The sequence below is a fragment of the Melopsittacus undulatus genome, chromosome Z (genome assembly GCF_012275295.1).
Source record: "Melopsittacus undulatus isolate bMelUnd1 chromosome Z, bMelUnd1.mat.Z, whole genome shotgun sequence".
Classification (NCBI taxonomy): domain Eukaryota; kingdom Metazoa; phylum Chordata; class Aves; order Psittaciformes; family Psittaculidae; genus Melopsittacus; species Melopsittacus undulatus.
In genome coordinates this window covers 4,606,862-4,622,970 of record NC_047557.1, presented here as the reverse complement: position 1 = coordinate 4,622,970, position 16,109 = coordinate 4,606,862, and the positions used below count along the sequence as shown (strand labels likewise).

Here is a 16,109-nt window from a genome sequence, read left to right as displayed (position 1 = left end):
CAATACAGCTATGAGCTCTGAAGATCACTGTACTTCTCCTAAATCCTTTCAATAAAACACCACAAAACATGGAATTATGCTCTATAAATTAAGACCAAACACCTACAGTACCCAGTGAGATGAAGCTCCTCTCTTTGCAGTGTTCTTCTATACTTCCTCTGTAAGCATCAGGCACTGCTGGATGGAGGAGGGACGGATGTATTAGGAGGCAATAACCACAGCAGGATAGATCAAGCGAGGTGTTTTAATTTCGTATCAAACTCCTTGGGCACTAGAAACTGTAAAATAACATGCAGATAAACAAACAAAAACTCACTGACCCTTAGCACCCTGGAGGGCTCTGTTTCAGATCGCTGAATAAAAGCTGAAGTTGCATATGCATGTTTAATGTAACACAAGGCGTGTGCTGCAGAAAAGCGTGCTTTCTTCTAATCTGGTTCCAGACAAGCATCCAAACAGAAGCCCTTTCCCTATCCCCACTGAACTGCTTGGTGTATGCGAGGAAACCCCTGAATGACAAGGCCTCCATCTGCTCTTGAACGGAGTTGCGACTGGCTGCAAATGTTGTCCATATGCTTTTTTTTCCTCGCCTTTCAACTTAGCTGCCTAATGTTAGACACCTATCCCTAAATTAAGCCTCTGCTCATAATAAGCTTTTCTAAAAAAAAAGTGGAGGTAGTAACTAATTCAAGCACTGAGTATTAGTAGAGGTGCATCTGCAGATGGAAAAGGATATGGGGGTTTATTGATCCAGTGCATTGCTTTCACTTGCTTTTTCAGGAAATGGAAAAGCCCTTGCATTTGTGTCCTGTCAGGGAAAAAATTAAAATTATCAAGTTTGGGGTTCATATTCCCCTCTGTTGTTGATTTCCCAGGTGGTTCTAGGCAGCCTATTGCCATTTCTTTCTGCTGGTGATATTTCCAGCCAGACGAGAACATGGCCATGGTTTGCCATGAGCTCAGGTTGCATGACAGAATATTCTAAGGCAGAGAAGGGCTTTAAAATGGTAGTTTTACTTAGTTTTACGGTGTAAAAAGGGCTGGAGTATCTTTCTCAACAGAAGGACTTTACAGTGAATACTGGGACAATTTGACCATCAGTAAGTCATGTATGGAAGTGGTTTCCTAAACACAGGTGTATGTTGTTGCTATAGGCACCATAAGGTGTCCCAGCTCTCCAGAATCTGCCTGTTAGGAAATGTGTGGGTCTTTCTTAGCTCCTTTTGTATCACTAATTTGTTTCATGTCCTGTATTGTGTCTAGAAAGTCTTCTTTGTTTAGACAAACAAGTAACTCCCTGTACGTAATTGCATACCTCTACCGTAATAATTTAACACTATTGCCTTAAATTTTACTTTAATCACTTCTTTCTGGGAGATGTTTTTGAGTTTAAGAGATTACAGATTAGGACTGCACTAATGGGGTACCTTTGATAGATGGGAGGCACAGGTAGAGGATACCAGTTGGAAGTAGTCCTCTGAAAACCTCGAAGTTTGACAGGCTACAGTCAGCAGCCCACTGGGAGTTTTGGTTAGGTACCAGGTGTAGGCACAGACTTTTCAGTGTCTTTTTCTACTCAGGATCTCTTTTGAAAAGCAGAGAAAAGACAATTTTTGCACATTATCTGACCTTGCTGGGACTTATAAAGTGCTGGGGTCACCACATAAGAGACCTCACCACACCTGGCAGGTTGCAGGCACTTCTGAGGTGACCAGAAGTTTATCTGCCTCTTTGTAATTCCTGTCACCAAGGGTCACATCTCCACTGTGCCCTGACATTGAGCAATAGCTGCAATGCCTTTTAATCCTGCCTTTTCCCTTCCTGATCATTTAGGGCAGAGCACTTACACTTTGAGAAACTCATTAACTGCTTTAGTGTTAAGGTCTCCTTTTCAATATAAATTCATCCAGCTGAAATTTTGTGAATCTTTGTGGGTGCACACAAGCAGATTCTCACTCTGTTGTCCAGCAGATGCTGAGAGTGTTTATTTTTCAGCTGTGAACAGCAAAAGTCTGAAAAAAGGCAATGTCTTTGTGTGTCTCTAGGAAAACAAATAATTGTGATGGGTTTGTGGGGACTCAGTTGTCTGTGCTGCTGTTTGAGCTCAAGAGCCATTCTGACCAAACCTGGAATCCCAGCCCCTTTCTACCATGGTGATTTATCAAGACGTCCAGGTCTGATATGCTCCAGAAAAGCTTTGTTGGAGAACCAAAGCGACTCTCAGAATGCCCAGGAAAAGAACCATATAAACATAAAGGGCCTTGCTGCAAACAGTCAATCTGATGAGCTGTCAACCAAAAGAAGGTGTTTAGGCTCAGTTTTCCAAACTGTTGGCTGTAGGTAAAAGGAGGGTGAAGGGACCCTGTTTCTTTGTAAATTTCTGTTGGCCCCAGCATGTTATTGATGTTGCAGGGTCTGCACCAGCAGTGTTGGATGAAGGTGGGCTATTGAATTCCTGACAAAGAATTGTCAATGGTTATATGAACCTTATTATATATAATCATGAGGGCAAGTCGCACCTGTAGACTTCATTTCACTAAATCTAGCTACATTAAAAGCACCCAAGCACTAACTTGGTGAGGGTGGGTAGAAATGCCAGTAAATGAGCTTTATCTCAAGATACTCCTGTTTGGTAACTGTAATCTATAAGCATGATAGACTTGTCCCTGTTCATGTATGCGTATGAAGATATTTGATTAAAATAATGTTCCTTTTCAGCATGGCTTGCCTGTGTTCTCACTGTGTTTTTCTACATGCCTTGTTTTCCTTCTGTCCCTGCTTATGTGACGTCCTCGATGCTGTGATTACTGGTCTCTGGGGAAGTCTTCTTGATAGTTTGGAAACTATGATGCTGTGGAAGGGTATCTCCCAGCAATGCAGGATGAGTCCACAGGCTTCTGCAATGCCCTTTCTTCCCCTGCTTCTGGTCAGAAATACAAGCCTCTTGTTCTTCGGTGGTTCAGATTGTGCTAACATTTTTCTTACCTTATCTCTTATAGGGAAAAGTCATTGGAGATGCTAAACTGCTTATGAGTTGTGGCTGCAAAAAAGGGAAAAATGCTCAAGTGAAAGACTTGGATCAGGTCAGTCAATATGAACCTTAACTTGTGGAAATAAATGAATGTGTTAATATCGGGTTGATTCGAACTGTGCTGTTGTATATCAGCATTCCTGGACACAAACAAGAGTCCTTGGCATTGCTGGCAATGGTACAACATTAATGTTTTTGTATTTGTTATTTGTCAAGAAACCCTCAAGCAAGACCAGGATTCATTGCACGAGGAGCTGTTAATGCCATAGCCTGGCTTGTTCCCATCTGGTTTATTTATTCATGAATTCAGTTTCTTTTAAAAAAAAACATTCCAAGCAATGCCTTTCTTAAAGAATATTGCACTTCCTTGCTGGCTAAATGCATGCAGGATTTGGTCTCACACTGTAGCTGCCTGGATGGGCAGTAATTATAGAGAAACATGCCTTTTGCCGCATGCCTTTGTTCTGAAGTGACACCATCACAAGAACATTCTTTATTGAGGTTCCTTATGATAGACATGTAAAAACTTGTTCACAAACCAATGGCCAGGATTCAGTATTCATTACCTGGAATGAATAGTCCCTTATTCTAAAATTGGTCAAATTGACGTCAGTGGGATCCCTTGTAAGGTCTAGTAATTGCAAGCAAGGTGGACTGCACTCTGAACAACAGGCAGCTGGTGGTCTCTTCCTACCTCCTACCATTTTGCCTCTGACTGCACTCTGAATAACAGAGTTCCTACCTCCTACCATTCAGACCAGCCAACTTTGTCCCTGTCAACATTTTCAGTTATTATGGCCTTCTGGCTTTGTATCTAAAGAAAAGTTTAAATCCAGAGATCATTCTCTCCAAAAATGAAACAAAAGTTTATTTGAGCAGAAACATTTTATAAATATTGGCTCATCTAATGTAAAATGTGGTAGTGAGAAGCAGTTGATCTCAAATATCAGATAACTTTGCTCTCAAATGTACTTTGTGAACAACCTGTAACCATGTACAGGTGTGGAGTGGATTCAAACAATGTCCACAAAGGTCGAGGAACTCCTGATAATTTACTGATGGGAAAAGAGAAAAAACGCTTTTTATTTCCAACATGCATGCTCAACAAACCTAGCAAATAATCGTATCTCAGTATCTCATTTTGTTAATGTCTGTTACTATCTATCTGTCCTTCAATGGGTTCTGTTGTGAGGAATGTTGGTCACACTTATAAATGCTTTGTAGTATTGATTCCTTCAGTAATGTTTTTTTTTCTTTAATTAGTATGTTCAGTATGACAAATTCAACCGTCAGCTATCCTATCAGTTCACCATTGAGAAAAGCATTTATATTACTTTTATTTAAAGAATAGCTTCCCATTCTCCCAAATACAAGCTTAATTTTCTCATGTTGATGTTGAAACACATCAGGAAAAAAATAATTTAGAAATTAACATTTTCACAAATTTTTGTCTTTTGTATTTTGATGTACTCTGATTGAATTACTCTTGATTTATAACAGGACTAAAACAATGCCGAACCACTTGTAGTAGAGATTAATAATTAAGTGGGAACATACTGATTGCAGAGAGGTTTTGCAAAACACTATCTTTAACAAGCCCTGAATGTGGGACCTAAAACTTACTGATAAATTATAGTGATAAATTATTTCTTGTGTTTGGTTACTTTCTGAAATATAATTTTTGATACCTGTGGTGTGTTGACCATCTCAGTAAATCTTTTTTTGTTGTATTAGCCAAACTATGGGGGAAACACTCCAGAGGCTGTAAAGCTCATTTGTTGTGCCCCTGACATGATGTTGTCTGTATTTCGACAGGAGGTTGATAGGGAGGAAACTACTATAGGAGGGTGGGTGGCAATGCGGAACATTTGTCTGTGAATGCAGGACCTCAGCTCAGCTTATAAATTATCCCCTGGGCCTTGTAGATAAACACAGACTTCTATGGTGACATCGGCTGGGAAAGGCAAACACTTTCCGACGATTGTAGGCTAATCCTTCAGGACACTAATTGCCAGAAAACCAAGGAAGCATTATTTTAGGAACAGCTTGTTTCACTTTGTGAAGGGGAAAAACACTGCAATGGATTTAGTTTTATTTGCAGAGCTTGATCTCCTCCTCCTGCACTGTGTCTCAGATTTTAAAGATTTACCTTCATTGTTGTTGTTAGGGACTTTTTCTGTTTCTTCCTTTTTTGTCATTTTGCATTGGGTTTTTCTGTGATACCTCTGTAAAATTGTATGAAAATGCAACTTAGTTTTCATTTTTATGAACGTACATATAAATAGATGTGTGGGGTTTCTGCCATTAACTATTTAAAGTTTTGGGACTAACCAGCTACTTTTTGGCTGAATATTTTTAGTGAAAGGTAATGCTTTGCCAAGAATTTATTTATATCTTTCCATTATTTCGAGTCAATTTGGAAACTAGCAAAAAGTCCTAGACACACTGCCCCACCAGTGAAAATCCACAGCTGGACCAAGTCATGACCCCATTGCTGAGTATTTCATTTACTGGCATTTCTCCAGTAAGCCTCTAGAAGAGAAAGCACCTTTACCTCCTTCACCTGAGATCTGCTCCCCTGAGCCTAGCATCCAAAGGCACCTATGTACATGGTATTCTCTATGGTGCAATTCACCAGACTGTAAATCCTGGCACCTACAGTATTGATGGCAGATATGCAAACAGTCTCACATGGGATTGGGATTTCACAACAGTCACAAGGAACCCAACCTTTATGTTGGATTTGCACCCAAGCAATAGAGGGGCTGGTGGCCTGTGTTATGTGGCCTCCCAGTCCAAATCAAACCCTACAAGATGAGGTGAAAGTTTAAGCAGTGTAATGTAAATCCACTAAAAGCTTTGAAAACATTGAAGAGAATACAGCTGAAGAACTGGTGTCCCATCCTCTATGGATCTTCTTGATGAAGCTTTGGGATGGTGAAGCAGGATGACTGAGAGGAGTCCCAAAAAAAAGACTACTTCTTGGCAGCAATCCAGTCATGTCCTTGGTTGCCATTGGCACCATTTGCCAGATGTCTGTGTGCTTTGTGGGAATAAAATTCATCCGTGCTCCAAAGCCCAGAACCAACTCTCTGCGCCGCAAACATCCTACTGTAATTGTAAGGTTCCTATATGCTTTTCAGAGTGGTTATTAGTTTCCCAGTAATTTAGCCCTCCTATAAATTATTATACTGGTGCTTATTGTTTGAGGTGAATGTTTCATAAGAATGGCGATCCTGGACTAGGATTTCCTTGTGCAAAATCATATATTAACATAAAGCAGGAAAGATGGTTCTTGGGTAGTAATTAATTTGTGTACTTTCTGAGGAAAGAAAAATGTCATTTAAAAACAGGGAAAAAATATGCAGGTGGACAATGTACATATTAAAACTACGCATAATGTTGAGAACCAGAAGTAGCAGAGTACTCCATATTCTGAGCACAGGCAGCTCTGCCTTCTCAGGGTTTAGTTTTGTTTGTTTTCTGTTGCTTCTCCCAAAAAGTAGGCAGCTCATGATTGTTTAACTGATCTTGTCCTTTGACTTTTTTTATTTTTTCTCTTTGCTTAACTTTTCTGGTGGCTTGTGTGAGCTCCAGTTACTGAGAAGTGAGATCCTCCTGTCCTTCTGCGTGTTTGTTTTTGGTTTTAATATGACAAATGTATGCCTTCTCTGGAAACGGTATCCATGCTGCAGAGTAATTATTTAGTGAATGGTGGATCCAGTTCATGTTGGCAAGGATCAGATTAATCATTATTAATCATGACCCCTCTGACAGTAACCTCATCCCTTGCCTAAGTGTTGCTCTTTATTAAGAAGTAATAGCTATTAAGGGATAGCTGGGCCATTGCTCTCATTGCACCAGCACAGAGCTCAGGACTTCTGGCATGAGACAGAGGAACTCAGTTCAAAACTAAAAATAGCCATGCATAGTTCACGTCCCAGAAATGAAATAGGCAGCTTCCCCTGTGGGCTTCCTTGGCCTCATCTGAGTGTCCTCTTTTCCCCCTGAATCCTCCCAAGAGTTCGCCTCTTCCCAAAAGTTGAATTCAGTGTTGGGGATGAAATAATCTCTCTGAAACTTTGTCTGCTTAATTTTCTTTTTTCTTTCTTTTTAGCTTAGTCAGATCCAAAGATAAGTATATATGTAAGTATAATGAATGTGCATTCCTTGCAAGGATCAGGTTTTAAGGTCTATTCTGGTGGTTGTAGCAGGTGTCAACAACTGACAAGATGGCAGATGAGCTTAGATGTCTGGGACTCCAGTTGTACCAAGTAGACCCCAAACCAACCACCTTTCTGAGTATTTCTGGATTCCTTGGAAAAAAACACTGTGCTGTTTAGGTAAGCATTTAGCGCTGTTCACCTCATGTGCAAAGTTGTGAGGAGTCCAGCTTCACACCCCAGGTTATTGGACAGGGGATTGCAGCTCTGTATATATGTATGTTCATATATATACTGCTAAGAGTAGACAGTAGTTTAATTCATAAATTTATAATTATTCTGATTTTCCTAGCAGTACAGGTTCTTTTTAAGAAGGTGAGGCAGTGCTATCAATGGATGTCATCATTATTTTAGCAAAAGCACAATTATGTTAAGTACTGGATTACTGGATTGCAGCCGTTCTCCCCAGCACCGCCCGCCTCCCTCAGCCCCCAAATCCACCTTAACTACTTTTTAAAATGTTTTCATTGTCTGTATGGAGATCAAGGAAAAAAAAAATCTTTGGAAGAGAGCAAAGGAAAGAAAAACGTCTTTTGTCTCCATCTAGCTCTTCAGTACCTTGAAGACAGCAGCCGAAATTTGGAGGAAGCCTGCCACACTCTTTTGATCTCTGCCAAAGCTGTTGTGGGAGTAACACTGTTTAATGGTTGGAGGAATTTATTGAAGAATAAAAGTACCAGCAAAGACAAAGGGACCAGTACAAATTATCTGGTAAACCGCTGTCAGATTTTATGTGCTCAGGGCTACTGGTAATTTCCCGTCTTAAAAAATAGAGGGGGAGTTTGGAGGGAAGAGAAGGAGTTTTGAGGAGAGGGAAGGAGGGTAAAAAGTATATAAATAAACCATCCTCTTTAAATAGCTAACTGGCCTGGCCTGAACTGTGTTGGTGCTAAGTTCTTTTGGCAGCCAGCACTGTAATATCTGTTGAGGGTGTAGTAGAGAGCTGAGACCAGGTTTCAGAGAATCTGCCTTAGCTTCACTGGCTCTCCCTTGCATTCTTCCACTTGTCAGCAAGAAATGCACTGAAGCACAAAATGAGGGAGTGCAAAGGCTCCCGCACTCTGTCTGAGAGAGTCTGGCTCTCACCCCCACGGTTAATGTTTCTCTCTGCTAAAAGAAATAACAGTAATAAAAATAAACTGAAGTGTTGGGTAACTTGGAAGTACGTGGGTGGAAGAAAGCAGGAGCAGAGAATTGGGGGAGTGAGGGTGTGCTGTCCACCATCTCCTGCTCTGAATTTATGGCAGAATTTGAATTTCTGCTGGAAAAAATAGTTGGATTCTGTATAGGTTATAAAAAGCTAAAACAACAAATAAACTACAAAAAGAGAGGGTGTTAAATGTCTGAGGTTCCTGGGCAGTAAAACATCCTTAAAAATATCTTGTTCATTGAATAAAGCAGGCTAGGTGATCATACAAGGAATGTGGGATGATAGAAATCTGTCCTAGATGATCCAGTCATTTGAGATGCATATAGTACCACTGATAAATGCACCCTTTTGGCATTGGTACCTATTAAAAGCAAACGTTATGGTTCTGCCATTACTTTCATGCCATCAATTTTACTTTCCTAAATAATCACTCATGTAATACATCAGCATCTTGTTCCTGCTGCTGTTTCAGAGTGGTTTTCACCCCATGATATGAGTGTTGGCCTCAGCAAGGTGAACCACCTTTCATTTGCCATTCACCCACCACAATTTTCTTGCTGCTGGTAGCGCTGTAGGGGAAAAAAAAGTGTTCTACATCTCAGAAAACTTTTTTTTTTTTTTTTTTTTTTTTAACCTGGAAATCTCTTCCTCTCAATGGAATCTAGTTGAGGACAAGAGGTATTCGAATGAGAAACTCACCAGCTGCCTTTTCCCTGGACCTCCCAGTTTCATACAGTAGTTGTGCTTTGGTAATTGCTGTATCTAGTGCTAAGCATCTGTATTGCTGGTGGCTGGGAAAGTTTTTTGGTTTCATTCATCTGTTGTGTAGGATTGAAGCAGCTGTGAAATAGACGTTGGGTGGGTAAGTGCCCATTCTTGGGATTTATGTAAGTTCTAGAGGCATAGTGTTATGAAAGAAACTTCCTAAATGTAAGCTTCCAAACAAAAGAAGTTGAGGTTATGGGTGTCTTTTGCAAGTTCAGCTGTAATAGGTTTGTGTTGCAGTGGGTTACACCTCCCTTCATACAATGCCATTGGTAAGCTGACATTTCTAATGACCTTTTGTAATCACCTATTTCCTTTTCTCACTCATTTTATGAATAGTCTTGTACTCACTTCAAGAGTTTCCCACCTTGTATACTCCTCTTGCAGTTCATATTAACTTCCAAATGGGTTGGGCTTCCTGTAAAGTGAAGCACAGTGTGGACTGAAGTTCAATAGATCCTTTCCTTTCTGCAAGAAAGGAGGGGGGAACAAAAAAAAAATCAATTTTTTTTTTAGAGCAAAGGCTTTAGAAATGGCAGTCAGCATATTGCTTTTTTTTTTTTCACTCTTTTGAGGCAGTTCTAAATGTGTGCTTTAACAAAGTGCCCTGCCCCTGTTCGAGGTGTAAAACTTAGGGCTCTGACCTCCTCTAATGACTGATGAGCCCATGGCACGTTCCCTCCTTAGTTGGAGCATGCAAGTCCTGGTGATGATGTTTGTCCAGGCTTTCATTCAGGATACGTATTCTGCCAGCTGGACTTGACCCTGTGCTTTCAGTGGGGTGCATTATTCTTCACTTTCTGCACTAAATTGATGTGTATGTGTACTGCCACCTTGTATTTATGGGTCCTTTGTTCCACTTTGAGGTAGGTTCATTTTGGTGGTGGATGAAGGGAAGCTGGACAGTTTTGAAAAGCAATTTGAGAGCCCACTGAATGGAAAGTGCTTCACATGTGAAAAAATAGTGTTATCAGTTGTCATCGTCAACCTCAAATCCTGATTTGAAAGGGTCATTTATATTCCTCAAAGGCAAACAAGCAAAGAGAACTAAAGCAGATGAAGAAAATGCTGTCTCATGTCATTTCAAGCTCTGCAGTCCCAGGGAGCACTAATAACTATTTTGTTGTTTTCACTGATATGTCTGCAAAGGCAAAGAGAGAAAGAACTGGAAGAGAGAAGCTGCACTGCTCAGCTGCTCCAAGCAATCTCATGCCCTCCATGTTACCAGCTTACCTGCTGTGACAAAACTCAACCAGGGCAGGGAAAACATGTAGATGAATAAGGAAAATGCATAGCTGAAGATTTGGACTTGTCCATTTGGTTGTAAGGACCATCTTGCCCCATCACTCTCTGCATTCTTGCTGCTTTTTTTTTTCCCCACTCTGTTGTTCTCATTTTTCTTTAGCAGATGCCAGTGTGTGAAGACACAATGCCAGGGTCAGTATCAGTCAGCCACCTTTTTGATGACAGGTGCCACATGAATACAGATCTTCTCTACTCTGAGATTCATGCGAACTGAACGGCCTGCTGGGAACTGCTGAGAGCTGTGAGGTGCAAGGAAAGTGTAAGGGCTTTGTGGAGGGTGGCAGATGGAGAGAAGGACCTGCTTGTTGGTTGGAGTGTTGTGCTTGCAACTTTGTGGAGCACTTCACACTTATCTCTGCATGGGTGCAAAATGCTACCCAAGCAGAATGGTGGTAGTTTGCACCCTCCTTCTACTCACATTGCATCAAAATCATTGTCAGGACAAGATGAAATTCAGGTCTTAAACCTCAGCAGGTCCTCTGTGTAGAATTGTACCCAATATGGTTGTTCTGGATTCAGCAAATACTCAGTCATGACATTAGTTATTGATGAAAAATTCATTCAGTTGAATTTCCCAGCAGCTCAGACCATGACACTTCTTGATTTTCTTGTGGAAGCCTTGTCTGCTGTTAAGTTCACCATGCTGATAAGAATATTTTTGTGTTACTCCATCTATATAGTCTTTTGTTTCTTATATCCTTTCACTGCTGTTGTGGTTTAAGTGCAGTCAGTAATTCAGACACACGCAGCCTGCTTGCTCACTCCCTCCCCTTCCTCCCTACCCCTGGCTCCCGGAGGGATGGGGAGGAGAATCAAAAAAATGTAACTCCCACGGGTTGGGATAAGAACAGTCTGGTAACTAAGGTATAACACAAACAGTTATAACTACTGCTACCACCAATAATAATAATGATAAGAGAAATAACAAGGGAAGAGAATACAACAGCTCACCACTCGCCAATACCCAGCCCAACCAAGCAGTGAACTAGCCCTTCCGAGTAACTCTCAGTTTACATCCTGGGCATGACATGCTGTGGTATGGAATACCTCTTTGGCTAGTTTGGGTCAGGTGTCCTGTCTGTGCTTCCTCCCTTCTTCCCCTCCTCCCTGGCAGAGCATGAGGCTCAGAAAGTCCATGGTCAGACTAAACATTTGAGCAGTAACTAAAAACATCAGTGTTATCAGCACTGTTCCCAGGCCGAAAGTCAAAAACACAGCACTGCACCAGCTACTAAGAAGGAGAAAAAATGACTGCTACTGCTGAACCCAGGACATTTATCTGTTATGCCCCATTTTGTGAGTTTCTTTTTTGTGCGTACAAGTCTGGTTTGGTGAAAGACAGTAGCAGCCTCAGATACCTGTGTACCTTGTGTTTAAAGTTTCCTTGTGTATGTCAAAATCAGTTTTTAAAACATCACCTCCTAGAAAAAAAACACTCTGAGAGCTCTGTCAAATAAAAATGTAACCAAAGTGGTCTTTGTAAAAGACAAAAAAAATCCCTTGTGCAGTGGGGAGGTCATTCAAGCTATAGTTTGAAAGTCTTTATAGCAGGTGAAGGAAGAAATAGTTCAGTGTCTATGGAGTCAGCTCACCCTTCAGAGATGCTGGTTCAGTCCCTCAGTCTGCCACAGGTTTCATACACAACCAGACGTGATTTAATTCCCACAAGACCTCTGCTCTCTTTATAAAACAGTGAAAGCAGCATGGATATCTTTCATGTTAAAGACTGGGGACTTGGATATTAGTGTGGTGCAGGCCTTGCCTGAGGTAGGTTAATACAGGCTTGAAATGTAGCACGGATCCTGCTAGCATCCTGACAGAGGGATGTTTTATTCTTTTTTTATTGTTGTTGTTGTGTCATAAAAAGAACCAAACAAAAATCTGATCTGAAGTAGGAAAAAAAATAAAAGAAAAAGTCATATGATTCCCTGTAGGAAATCCCCTCTGCAGTGGTTCAGCCTGGAGAATATATTCACAGCTGGATTATAAACCCTCAAAACCAGACAACATAACCTTAACTAACACAACATTACTAAGGCACTTCTGTAATGGGATCATTCTGCTATGGCTCATGGGCACATTTTAAGTGTCATCAATTTAGTCTACAACTGGAGGCTGTTAAGTGCAAAACCATTTTAGCAACTGCATCTTACATGCAGGAATGATTGAATATTAATGGATTTTCTCTTGTTGAGAAAAAATACAGCGAGGAAAATGAAAAGCCACAGGAAACTTCACTGTCCTTCACATCAGGTAGTGAAATTTGTTTATGGAGGGCAGGAGGATCAGTTTAGCAGCTGAGTATTAGTGTAGGCGGCTGGGAAATTGGCTCTTGTTCTCCAACGCTGATCTGTTCTACAAACTTAGCCAAGTTATTTCACCTTAGTTTTCCTTCTTAACCTTATCGCTTCAAGGATGTGAGTTATTTGACAGTAGTTATTTCACTCCATTGTTGGAACAGGTTAGGCTCTACCTGCACAACATTGAGACTCTGCAAACAGGGAAAAGCTATTGAGGGATGAAGCCCTGTCTTTTATCCTACCAAAGATGCCCATCATGACTATTTTGGAAGTTGATGTCAAGCCCTTTAAAAAGAGCTCAAAATGTTTTGCAACTGAGTGGGAGATGTGATTACCTTATCCTGAAACTGAGGTCAGAAAAGAGGATAAAATTAACTTTCACAACCCCATGTCCTTCTCAGTACACCCGTGGCTGCTTGGTCTTTTGCCTTATCACATTGTAGGCATAGGAAAACATGTGATAATGAGGTGGTGTGAAAATTCCCATTTGGATATGGATACTTGTTTTGTCTATAGGGCCAAGACTTGAATAAGTGTCTAGGGGCTGCCTGAGTATATAGGTAAACAGGGTGGTAAGGTAGCCACTTCCCATGAACTCTCTGTTACCTGGTTTTGCAAGGTTAGAGCTGTTGCAAGCTTTTTGCAAGGCACTCCTATGGTTTGATTTCAGATGACTGACTGACATATTGTTGAGGCTTCCATACTTCCCTTCACTGACAGTGTCAGGAATGGAGGCTCCGATTTGAACCACAGCTATATTTGTAAGGAAGTCAATTGAAGTATCTCTTTCAGCATTCTCTCCAGAGGTCAGTGGTTGTACTTAGAGAAATAGGGAATGATTCCTGATGAATAACAGCCTTCAAAAGCTTTTCTGTTCCCTTTTTATTGTTATCAAATCATGCTGAAGAGGCTGCAAGGCAAAGAAACTCTCAAGCTTCATTTTGAAGAAGCTAGGATGAAGGCAGGGCATTTCAAAATCAATACTGAAGCGTGTATTCCGAAGAGCAAATGGGAGAATCATTATAAGCTGCTTTACTTCTCATCTCTAATTCCCCATATTCATAATTTAAGCCCTGTCATTTGGATTTGTCCTCTGTGGCCTGCAGTGACACCAGGAAATGTCCTTAGAATCATAAAATAGTTAGGGCTGGAAAGGACCTTAAGATCATCTAGTTCCAACACCCCAGCCATGGGCAGGGACACCTCACACTAAACCATATCACCCAAGGCTTCATCCAACCTGGTCTTGAACACTGCCAGGGATGGAGCATTCACTACCTCCCTGGCCAACCCATTCCAGTGCCTCACCACCCTCACAGTAAAGTATTTCTTCCTTATATCCAGTCTAAACCTTCCCTGTTTAAGTTTCAACCTGTCATGTCTTGTCCTATCACTACAGTCCCTAATGAACAGTCCCTCTCCAGCATCCCTGTAGGCCCCCTTCAGATACTGGAAGGCTGCTATGAGGTCTCCACGCAGCCTTCTCTTCTCCAGGATGAACAGCCCCAACTTTCTCAGCCTGTCTTCATATGGGAGGTGTTCCAGGGCCCTGATCATCCTCGTGGCCCTCCTCTGGACTTGTTCCAACAGTTCTATGTCCTTTTTATGCTGAGGACACCAGAACTGCACACAATACTCCAAGTGAGGCCTCACAAGAGCAGAGTAGAGGGGCAGGATCACCTCCTTTGACCTTCAAGTCATGCTCCTTTTGATGCAGCCCAGAAAATGGTTGGCTTTCAGGGCTAGGGTCACACACTGCTGGCTCATGTTCATTTTCTCATTGACCAACACCCCCAAGTCCTTCTCTGCAGGGCTGCTATGAATTTCCCTTTTGCCCAACCTGTAGCTGTGCCTGGGATTGCTCCGACCCAGGTGTAGGACCTTGCACTTGGCATGGTTAAACTTCATGAGGTTGTCATCAGCCCACCTCACAAGCACGTCAGGATCTCTCTGGATGGCATTCCTTCCCTCCAGTGTATCAACTGAACCACAAAGCTTGGTGTCATCGGCAAGCTTGCTGAGGGCACACTCAATTACATTGTCCATGTCAGCAACAAAGATGTTAAACAAGACCGGTCCCAACACCGACCCCTGAGGGACACCACTCGTTACTGATCTCCTGACGGACATTGAGCCATTTACCACAGCTCTTTGCATTCACCCATCCAGCCAGTTCTTTATCCACTGAGTGGTCCACCTATCAAATTGATGTCTCTCCAATTTAGAGACAAGGATGTCATGTGGGACAGTGTTGAACGTTTTGCACAAGTCCAGGTAGATGACATCAGCTGCTCCAACCTGTCCATCACTTTTGTAGCCCCGTCATAGAAGGCCACCAAATTGGGCAGGCAGGATTTCCCACTAGTAAAGCCATTCTGGCTGTCACCAAGCACATTTCTCTTTTTCATGTGGTCTGGCATGCCTTCCAGGAGAATCTGCTACAAGATTTTGCCAGGCACAGAGGTGAGACTGACTGGTCTGTAATTCCCCGGGGCATCCATTTTTCCCTTCTTGAAAATGGGGTTATATTTCCCTTTTTCCAGTCATCAGGAACTTCACCTGACTGCCATGATTTTTCAAATATGATAGACAGTGGCTTAGCAACTTCATTTGCCACCTCCTTTAGGACCCGCAGATGGATTTCATCAGGGCTCATGGATTTGTGTAATTTCAGGTTCTTAAGATGGTCTCGAACCAGATCCTCATGTACAGTGGGCCCAAGGTCTAGGTTTTCACAGTCCCTGTGTCAGCCTCCCAGGATTCGGGTGCTGTGGTCAGAGCCTTTAACAGTGAAGACCGTGGCAAAGAAGCCATTCAGAACCTCAGCCTTCTCCAAGTCCTGTGTAGCCAGTTCTCCCGAAAGCTTCTGGAGGGGGCCTACACTGTCCCTAGTCTGCTTTTCATCCGCTACATACCTATAAAATCCCTTCCTGTTATCTTTAACATCCCTAGCCACGTTTAGCTCCAATTGGGCCTTAGCTTTCCTAACCTGGTCCCTAACTTCCCAGACATCATCCCTGTATTCATCCCAGGCCACCTGTCCTTGCTTCCACCTTTTATAAGCCTCTTTTTTTGCTGTGAATTTTTCTCAGCAGCTTCTTGTCCATCCAAGGTGGTCTCCTGGCCCTCCTGCTGCACTTCTTTCTAGTCGGGATGCAACACTCCTGAGCCTGTAGCAGGTGATCCATCTTTCTAATCTTGTGGCAGAAAGAACCCTGATGCTGCAGGATAGGATCGTATCTCCACTGAAATTTGGGGCTGAAATATTTCATGTTGGGAACCAGATCTTGCTGTCTTCTCCCCCTCCCATTTGTTCCCCTCCTACCTCATCTGCT

The 16,109-nt window shown here is 42.0% G+C and overlaps 1 protein-coding gene across 1 annotated transcript in view; it reads left to right on the top strand.

The window, feature by feature from the left end:
• SETBP1 (SET binding protein 1) overlaps positions 1 to 16,109 on the top strand; it is a 261,719-nt gene that overhangs the window by 30,701 nt on the left and 214,909 nt on the right. Inside the window, exon 2 of the mRNA XM_031051384.2 lies at positions 3,000 to 3,083. Within this exon, the coding sequence (XP_030907244.2) occupies positions 3,000 to 3,083 (84 nt within the window). The remainder of the gene's footprint in view (positions 1 to 2,999; positions 3,084 to 16,109) is intronic.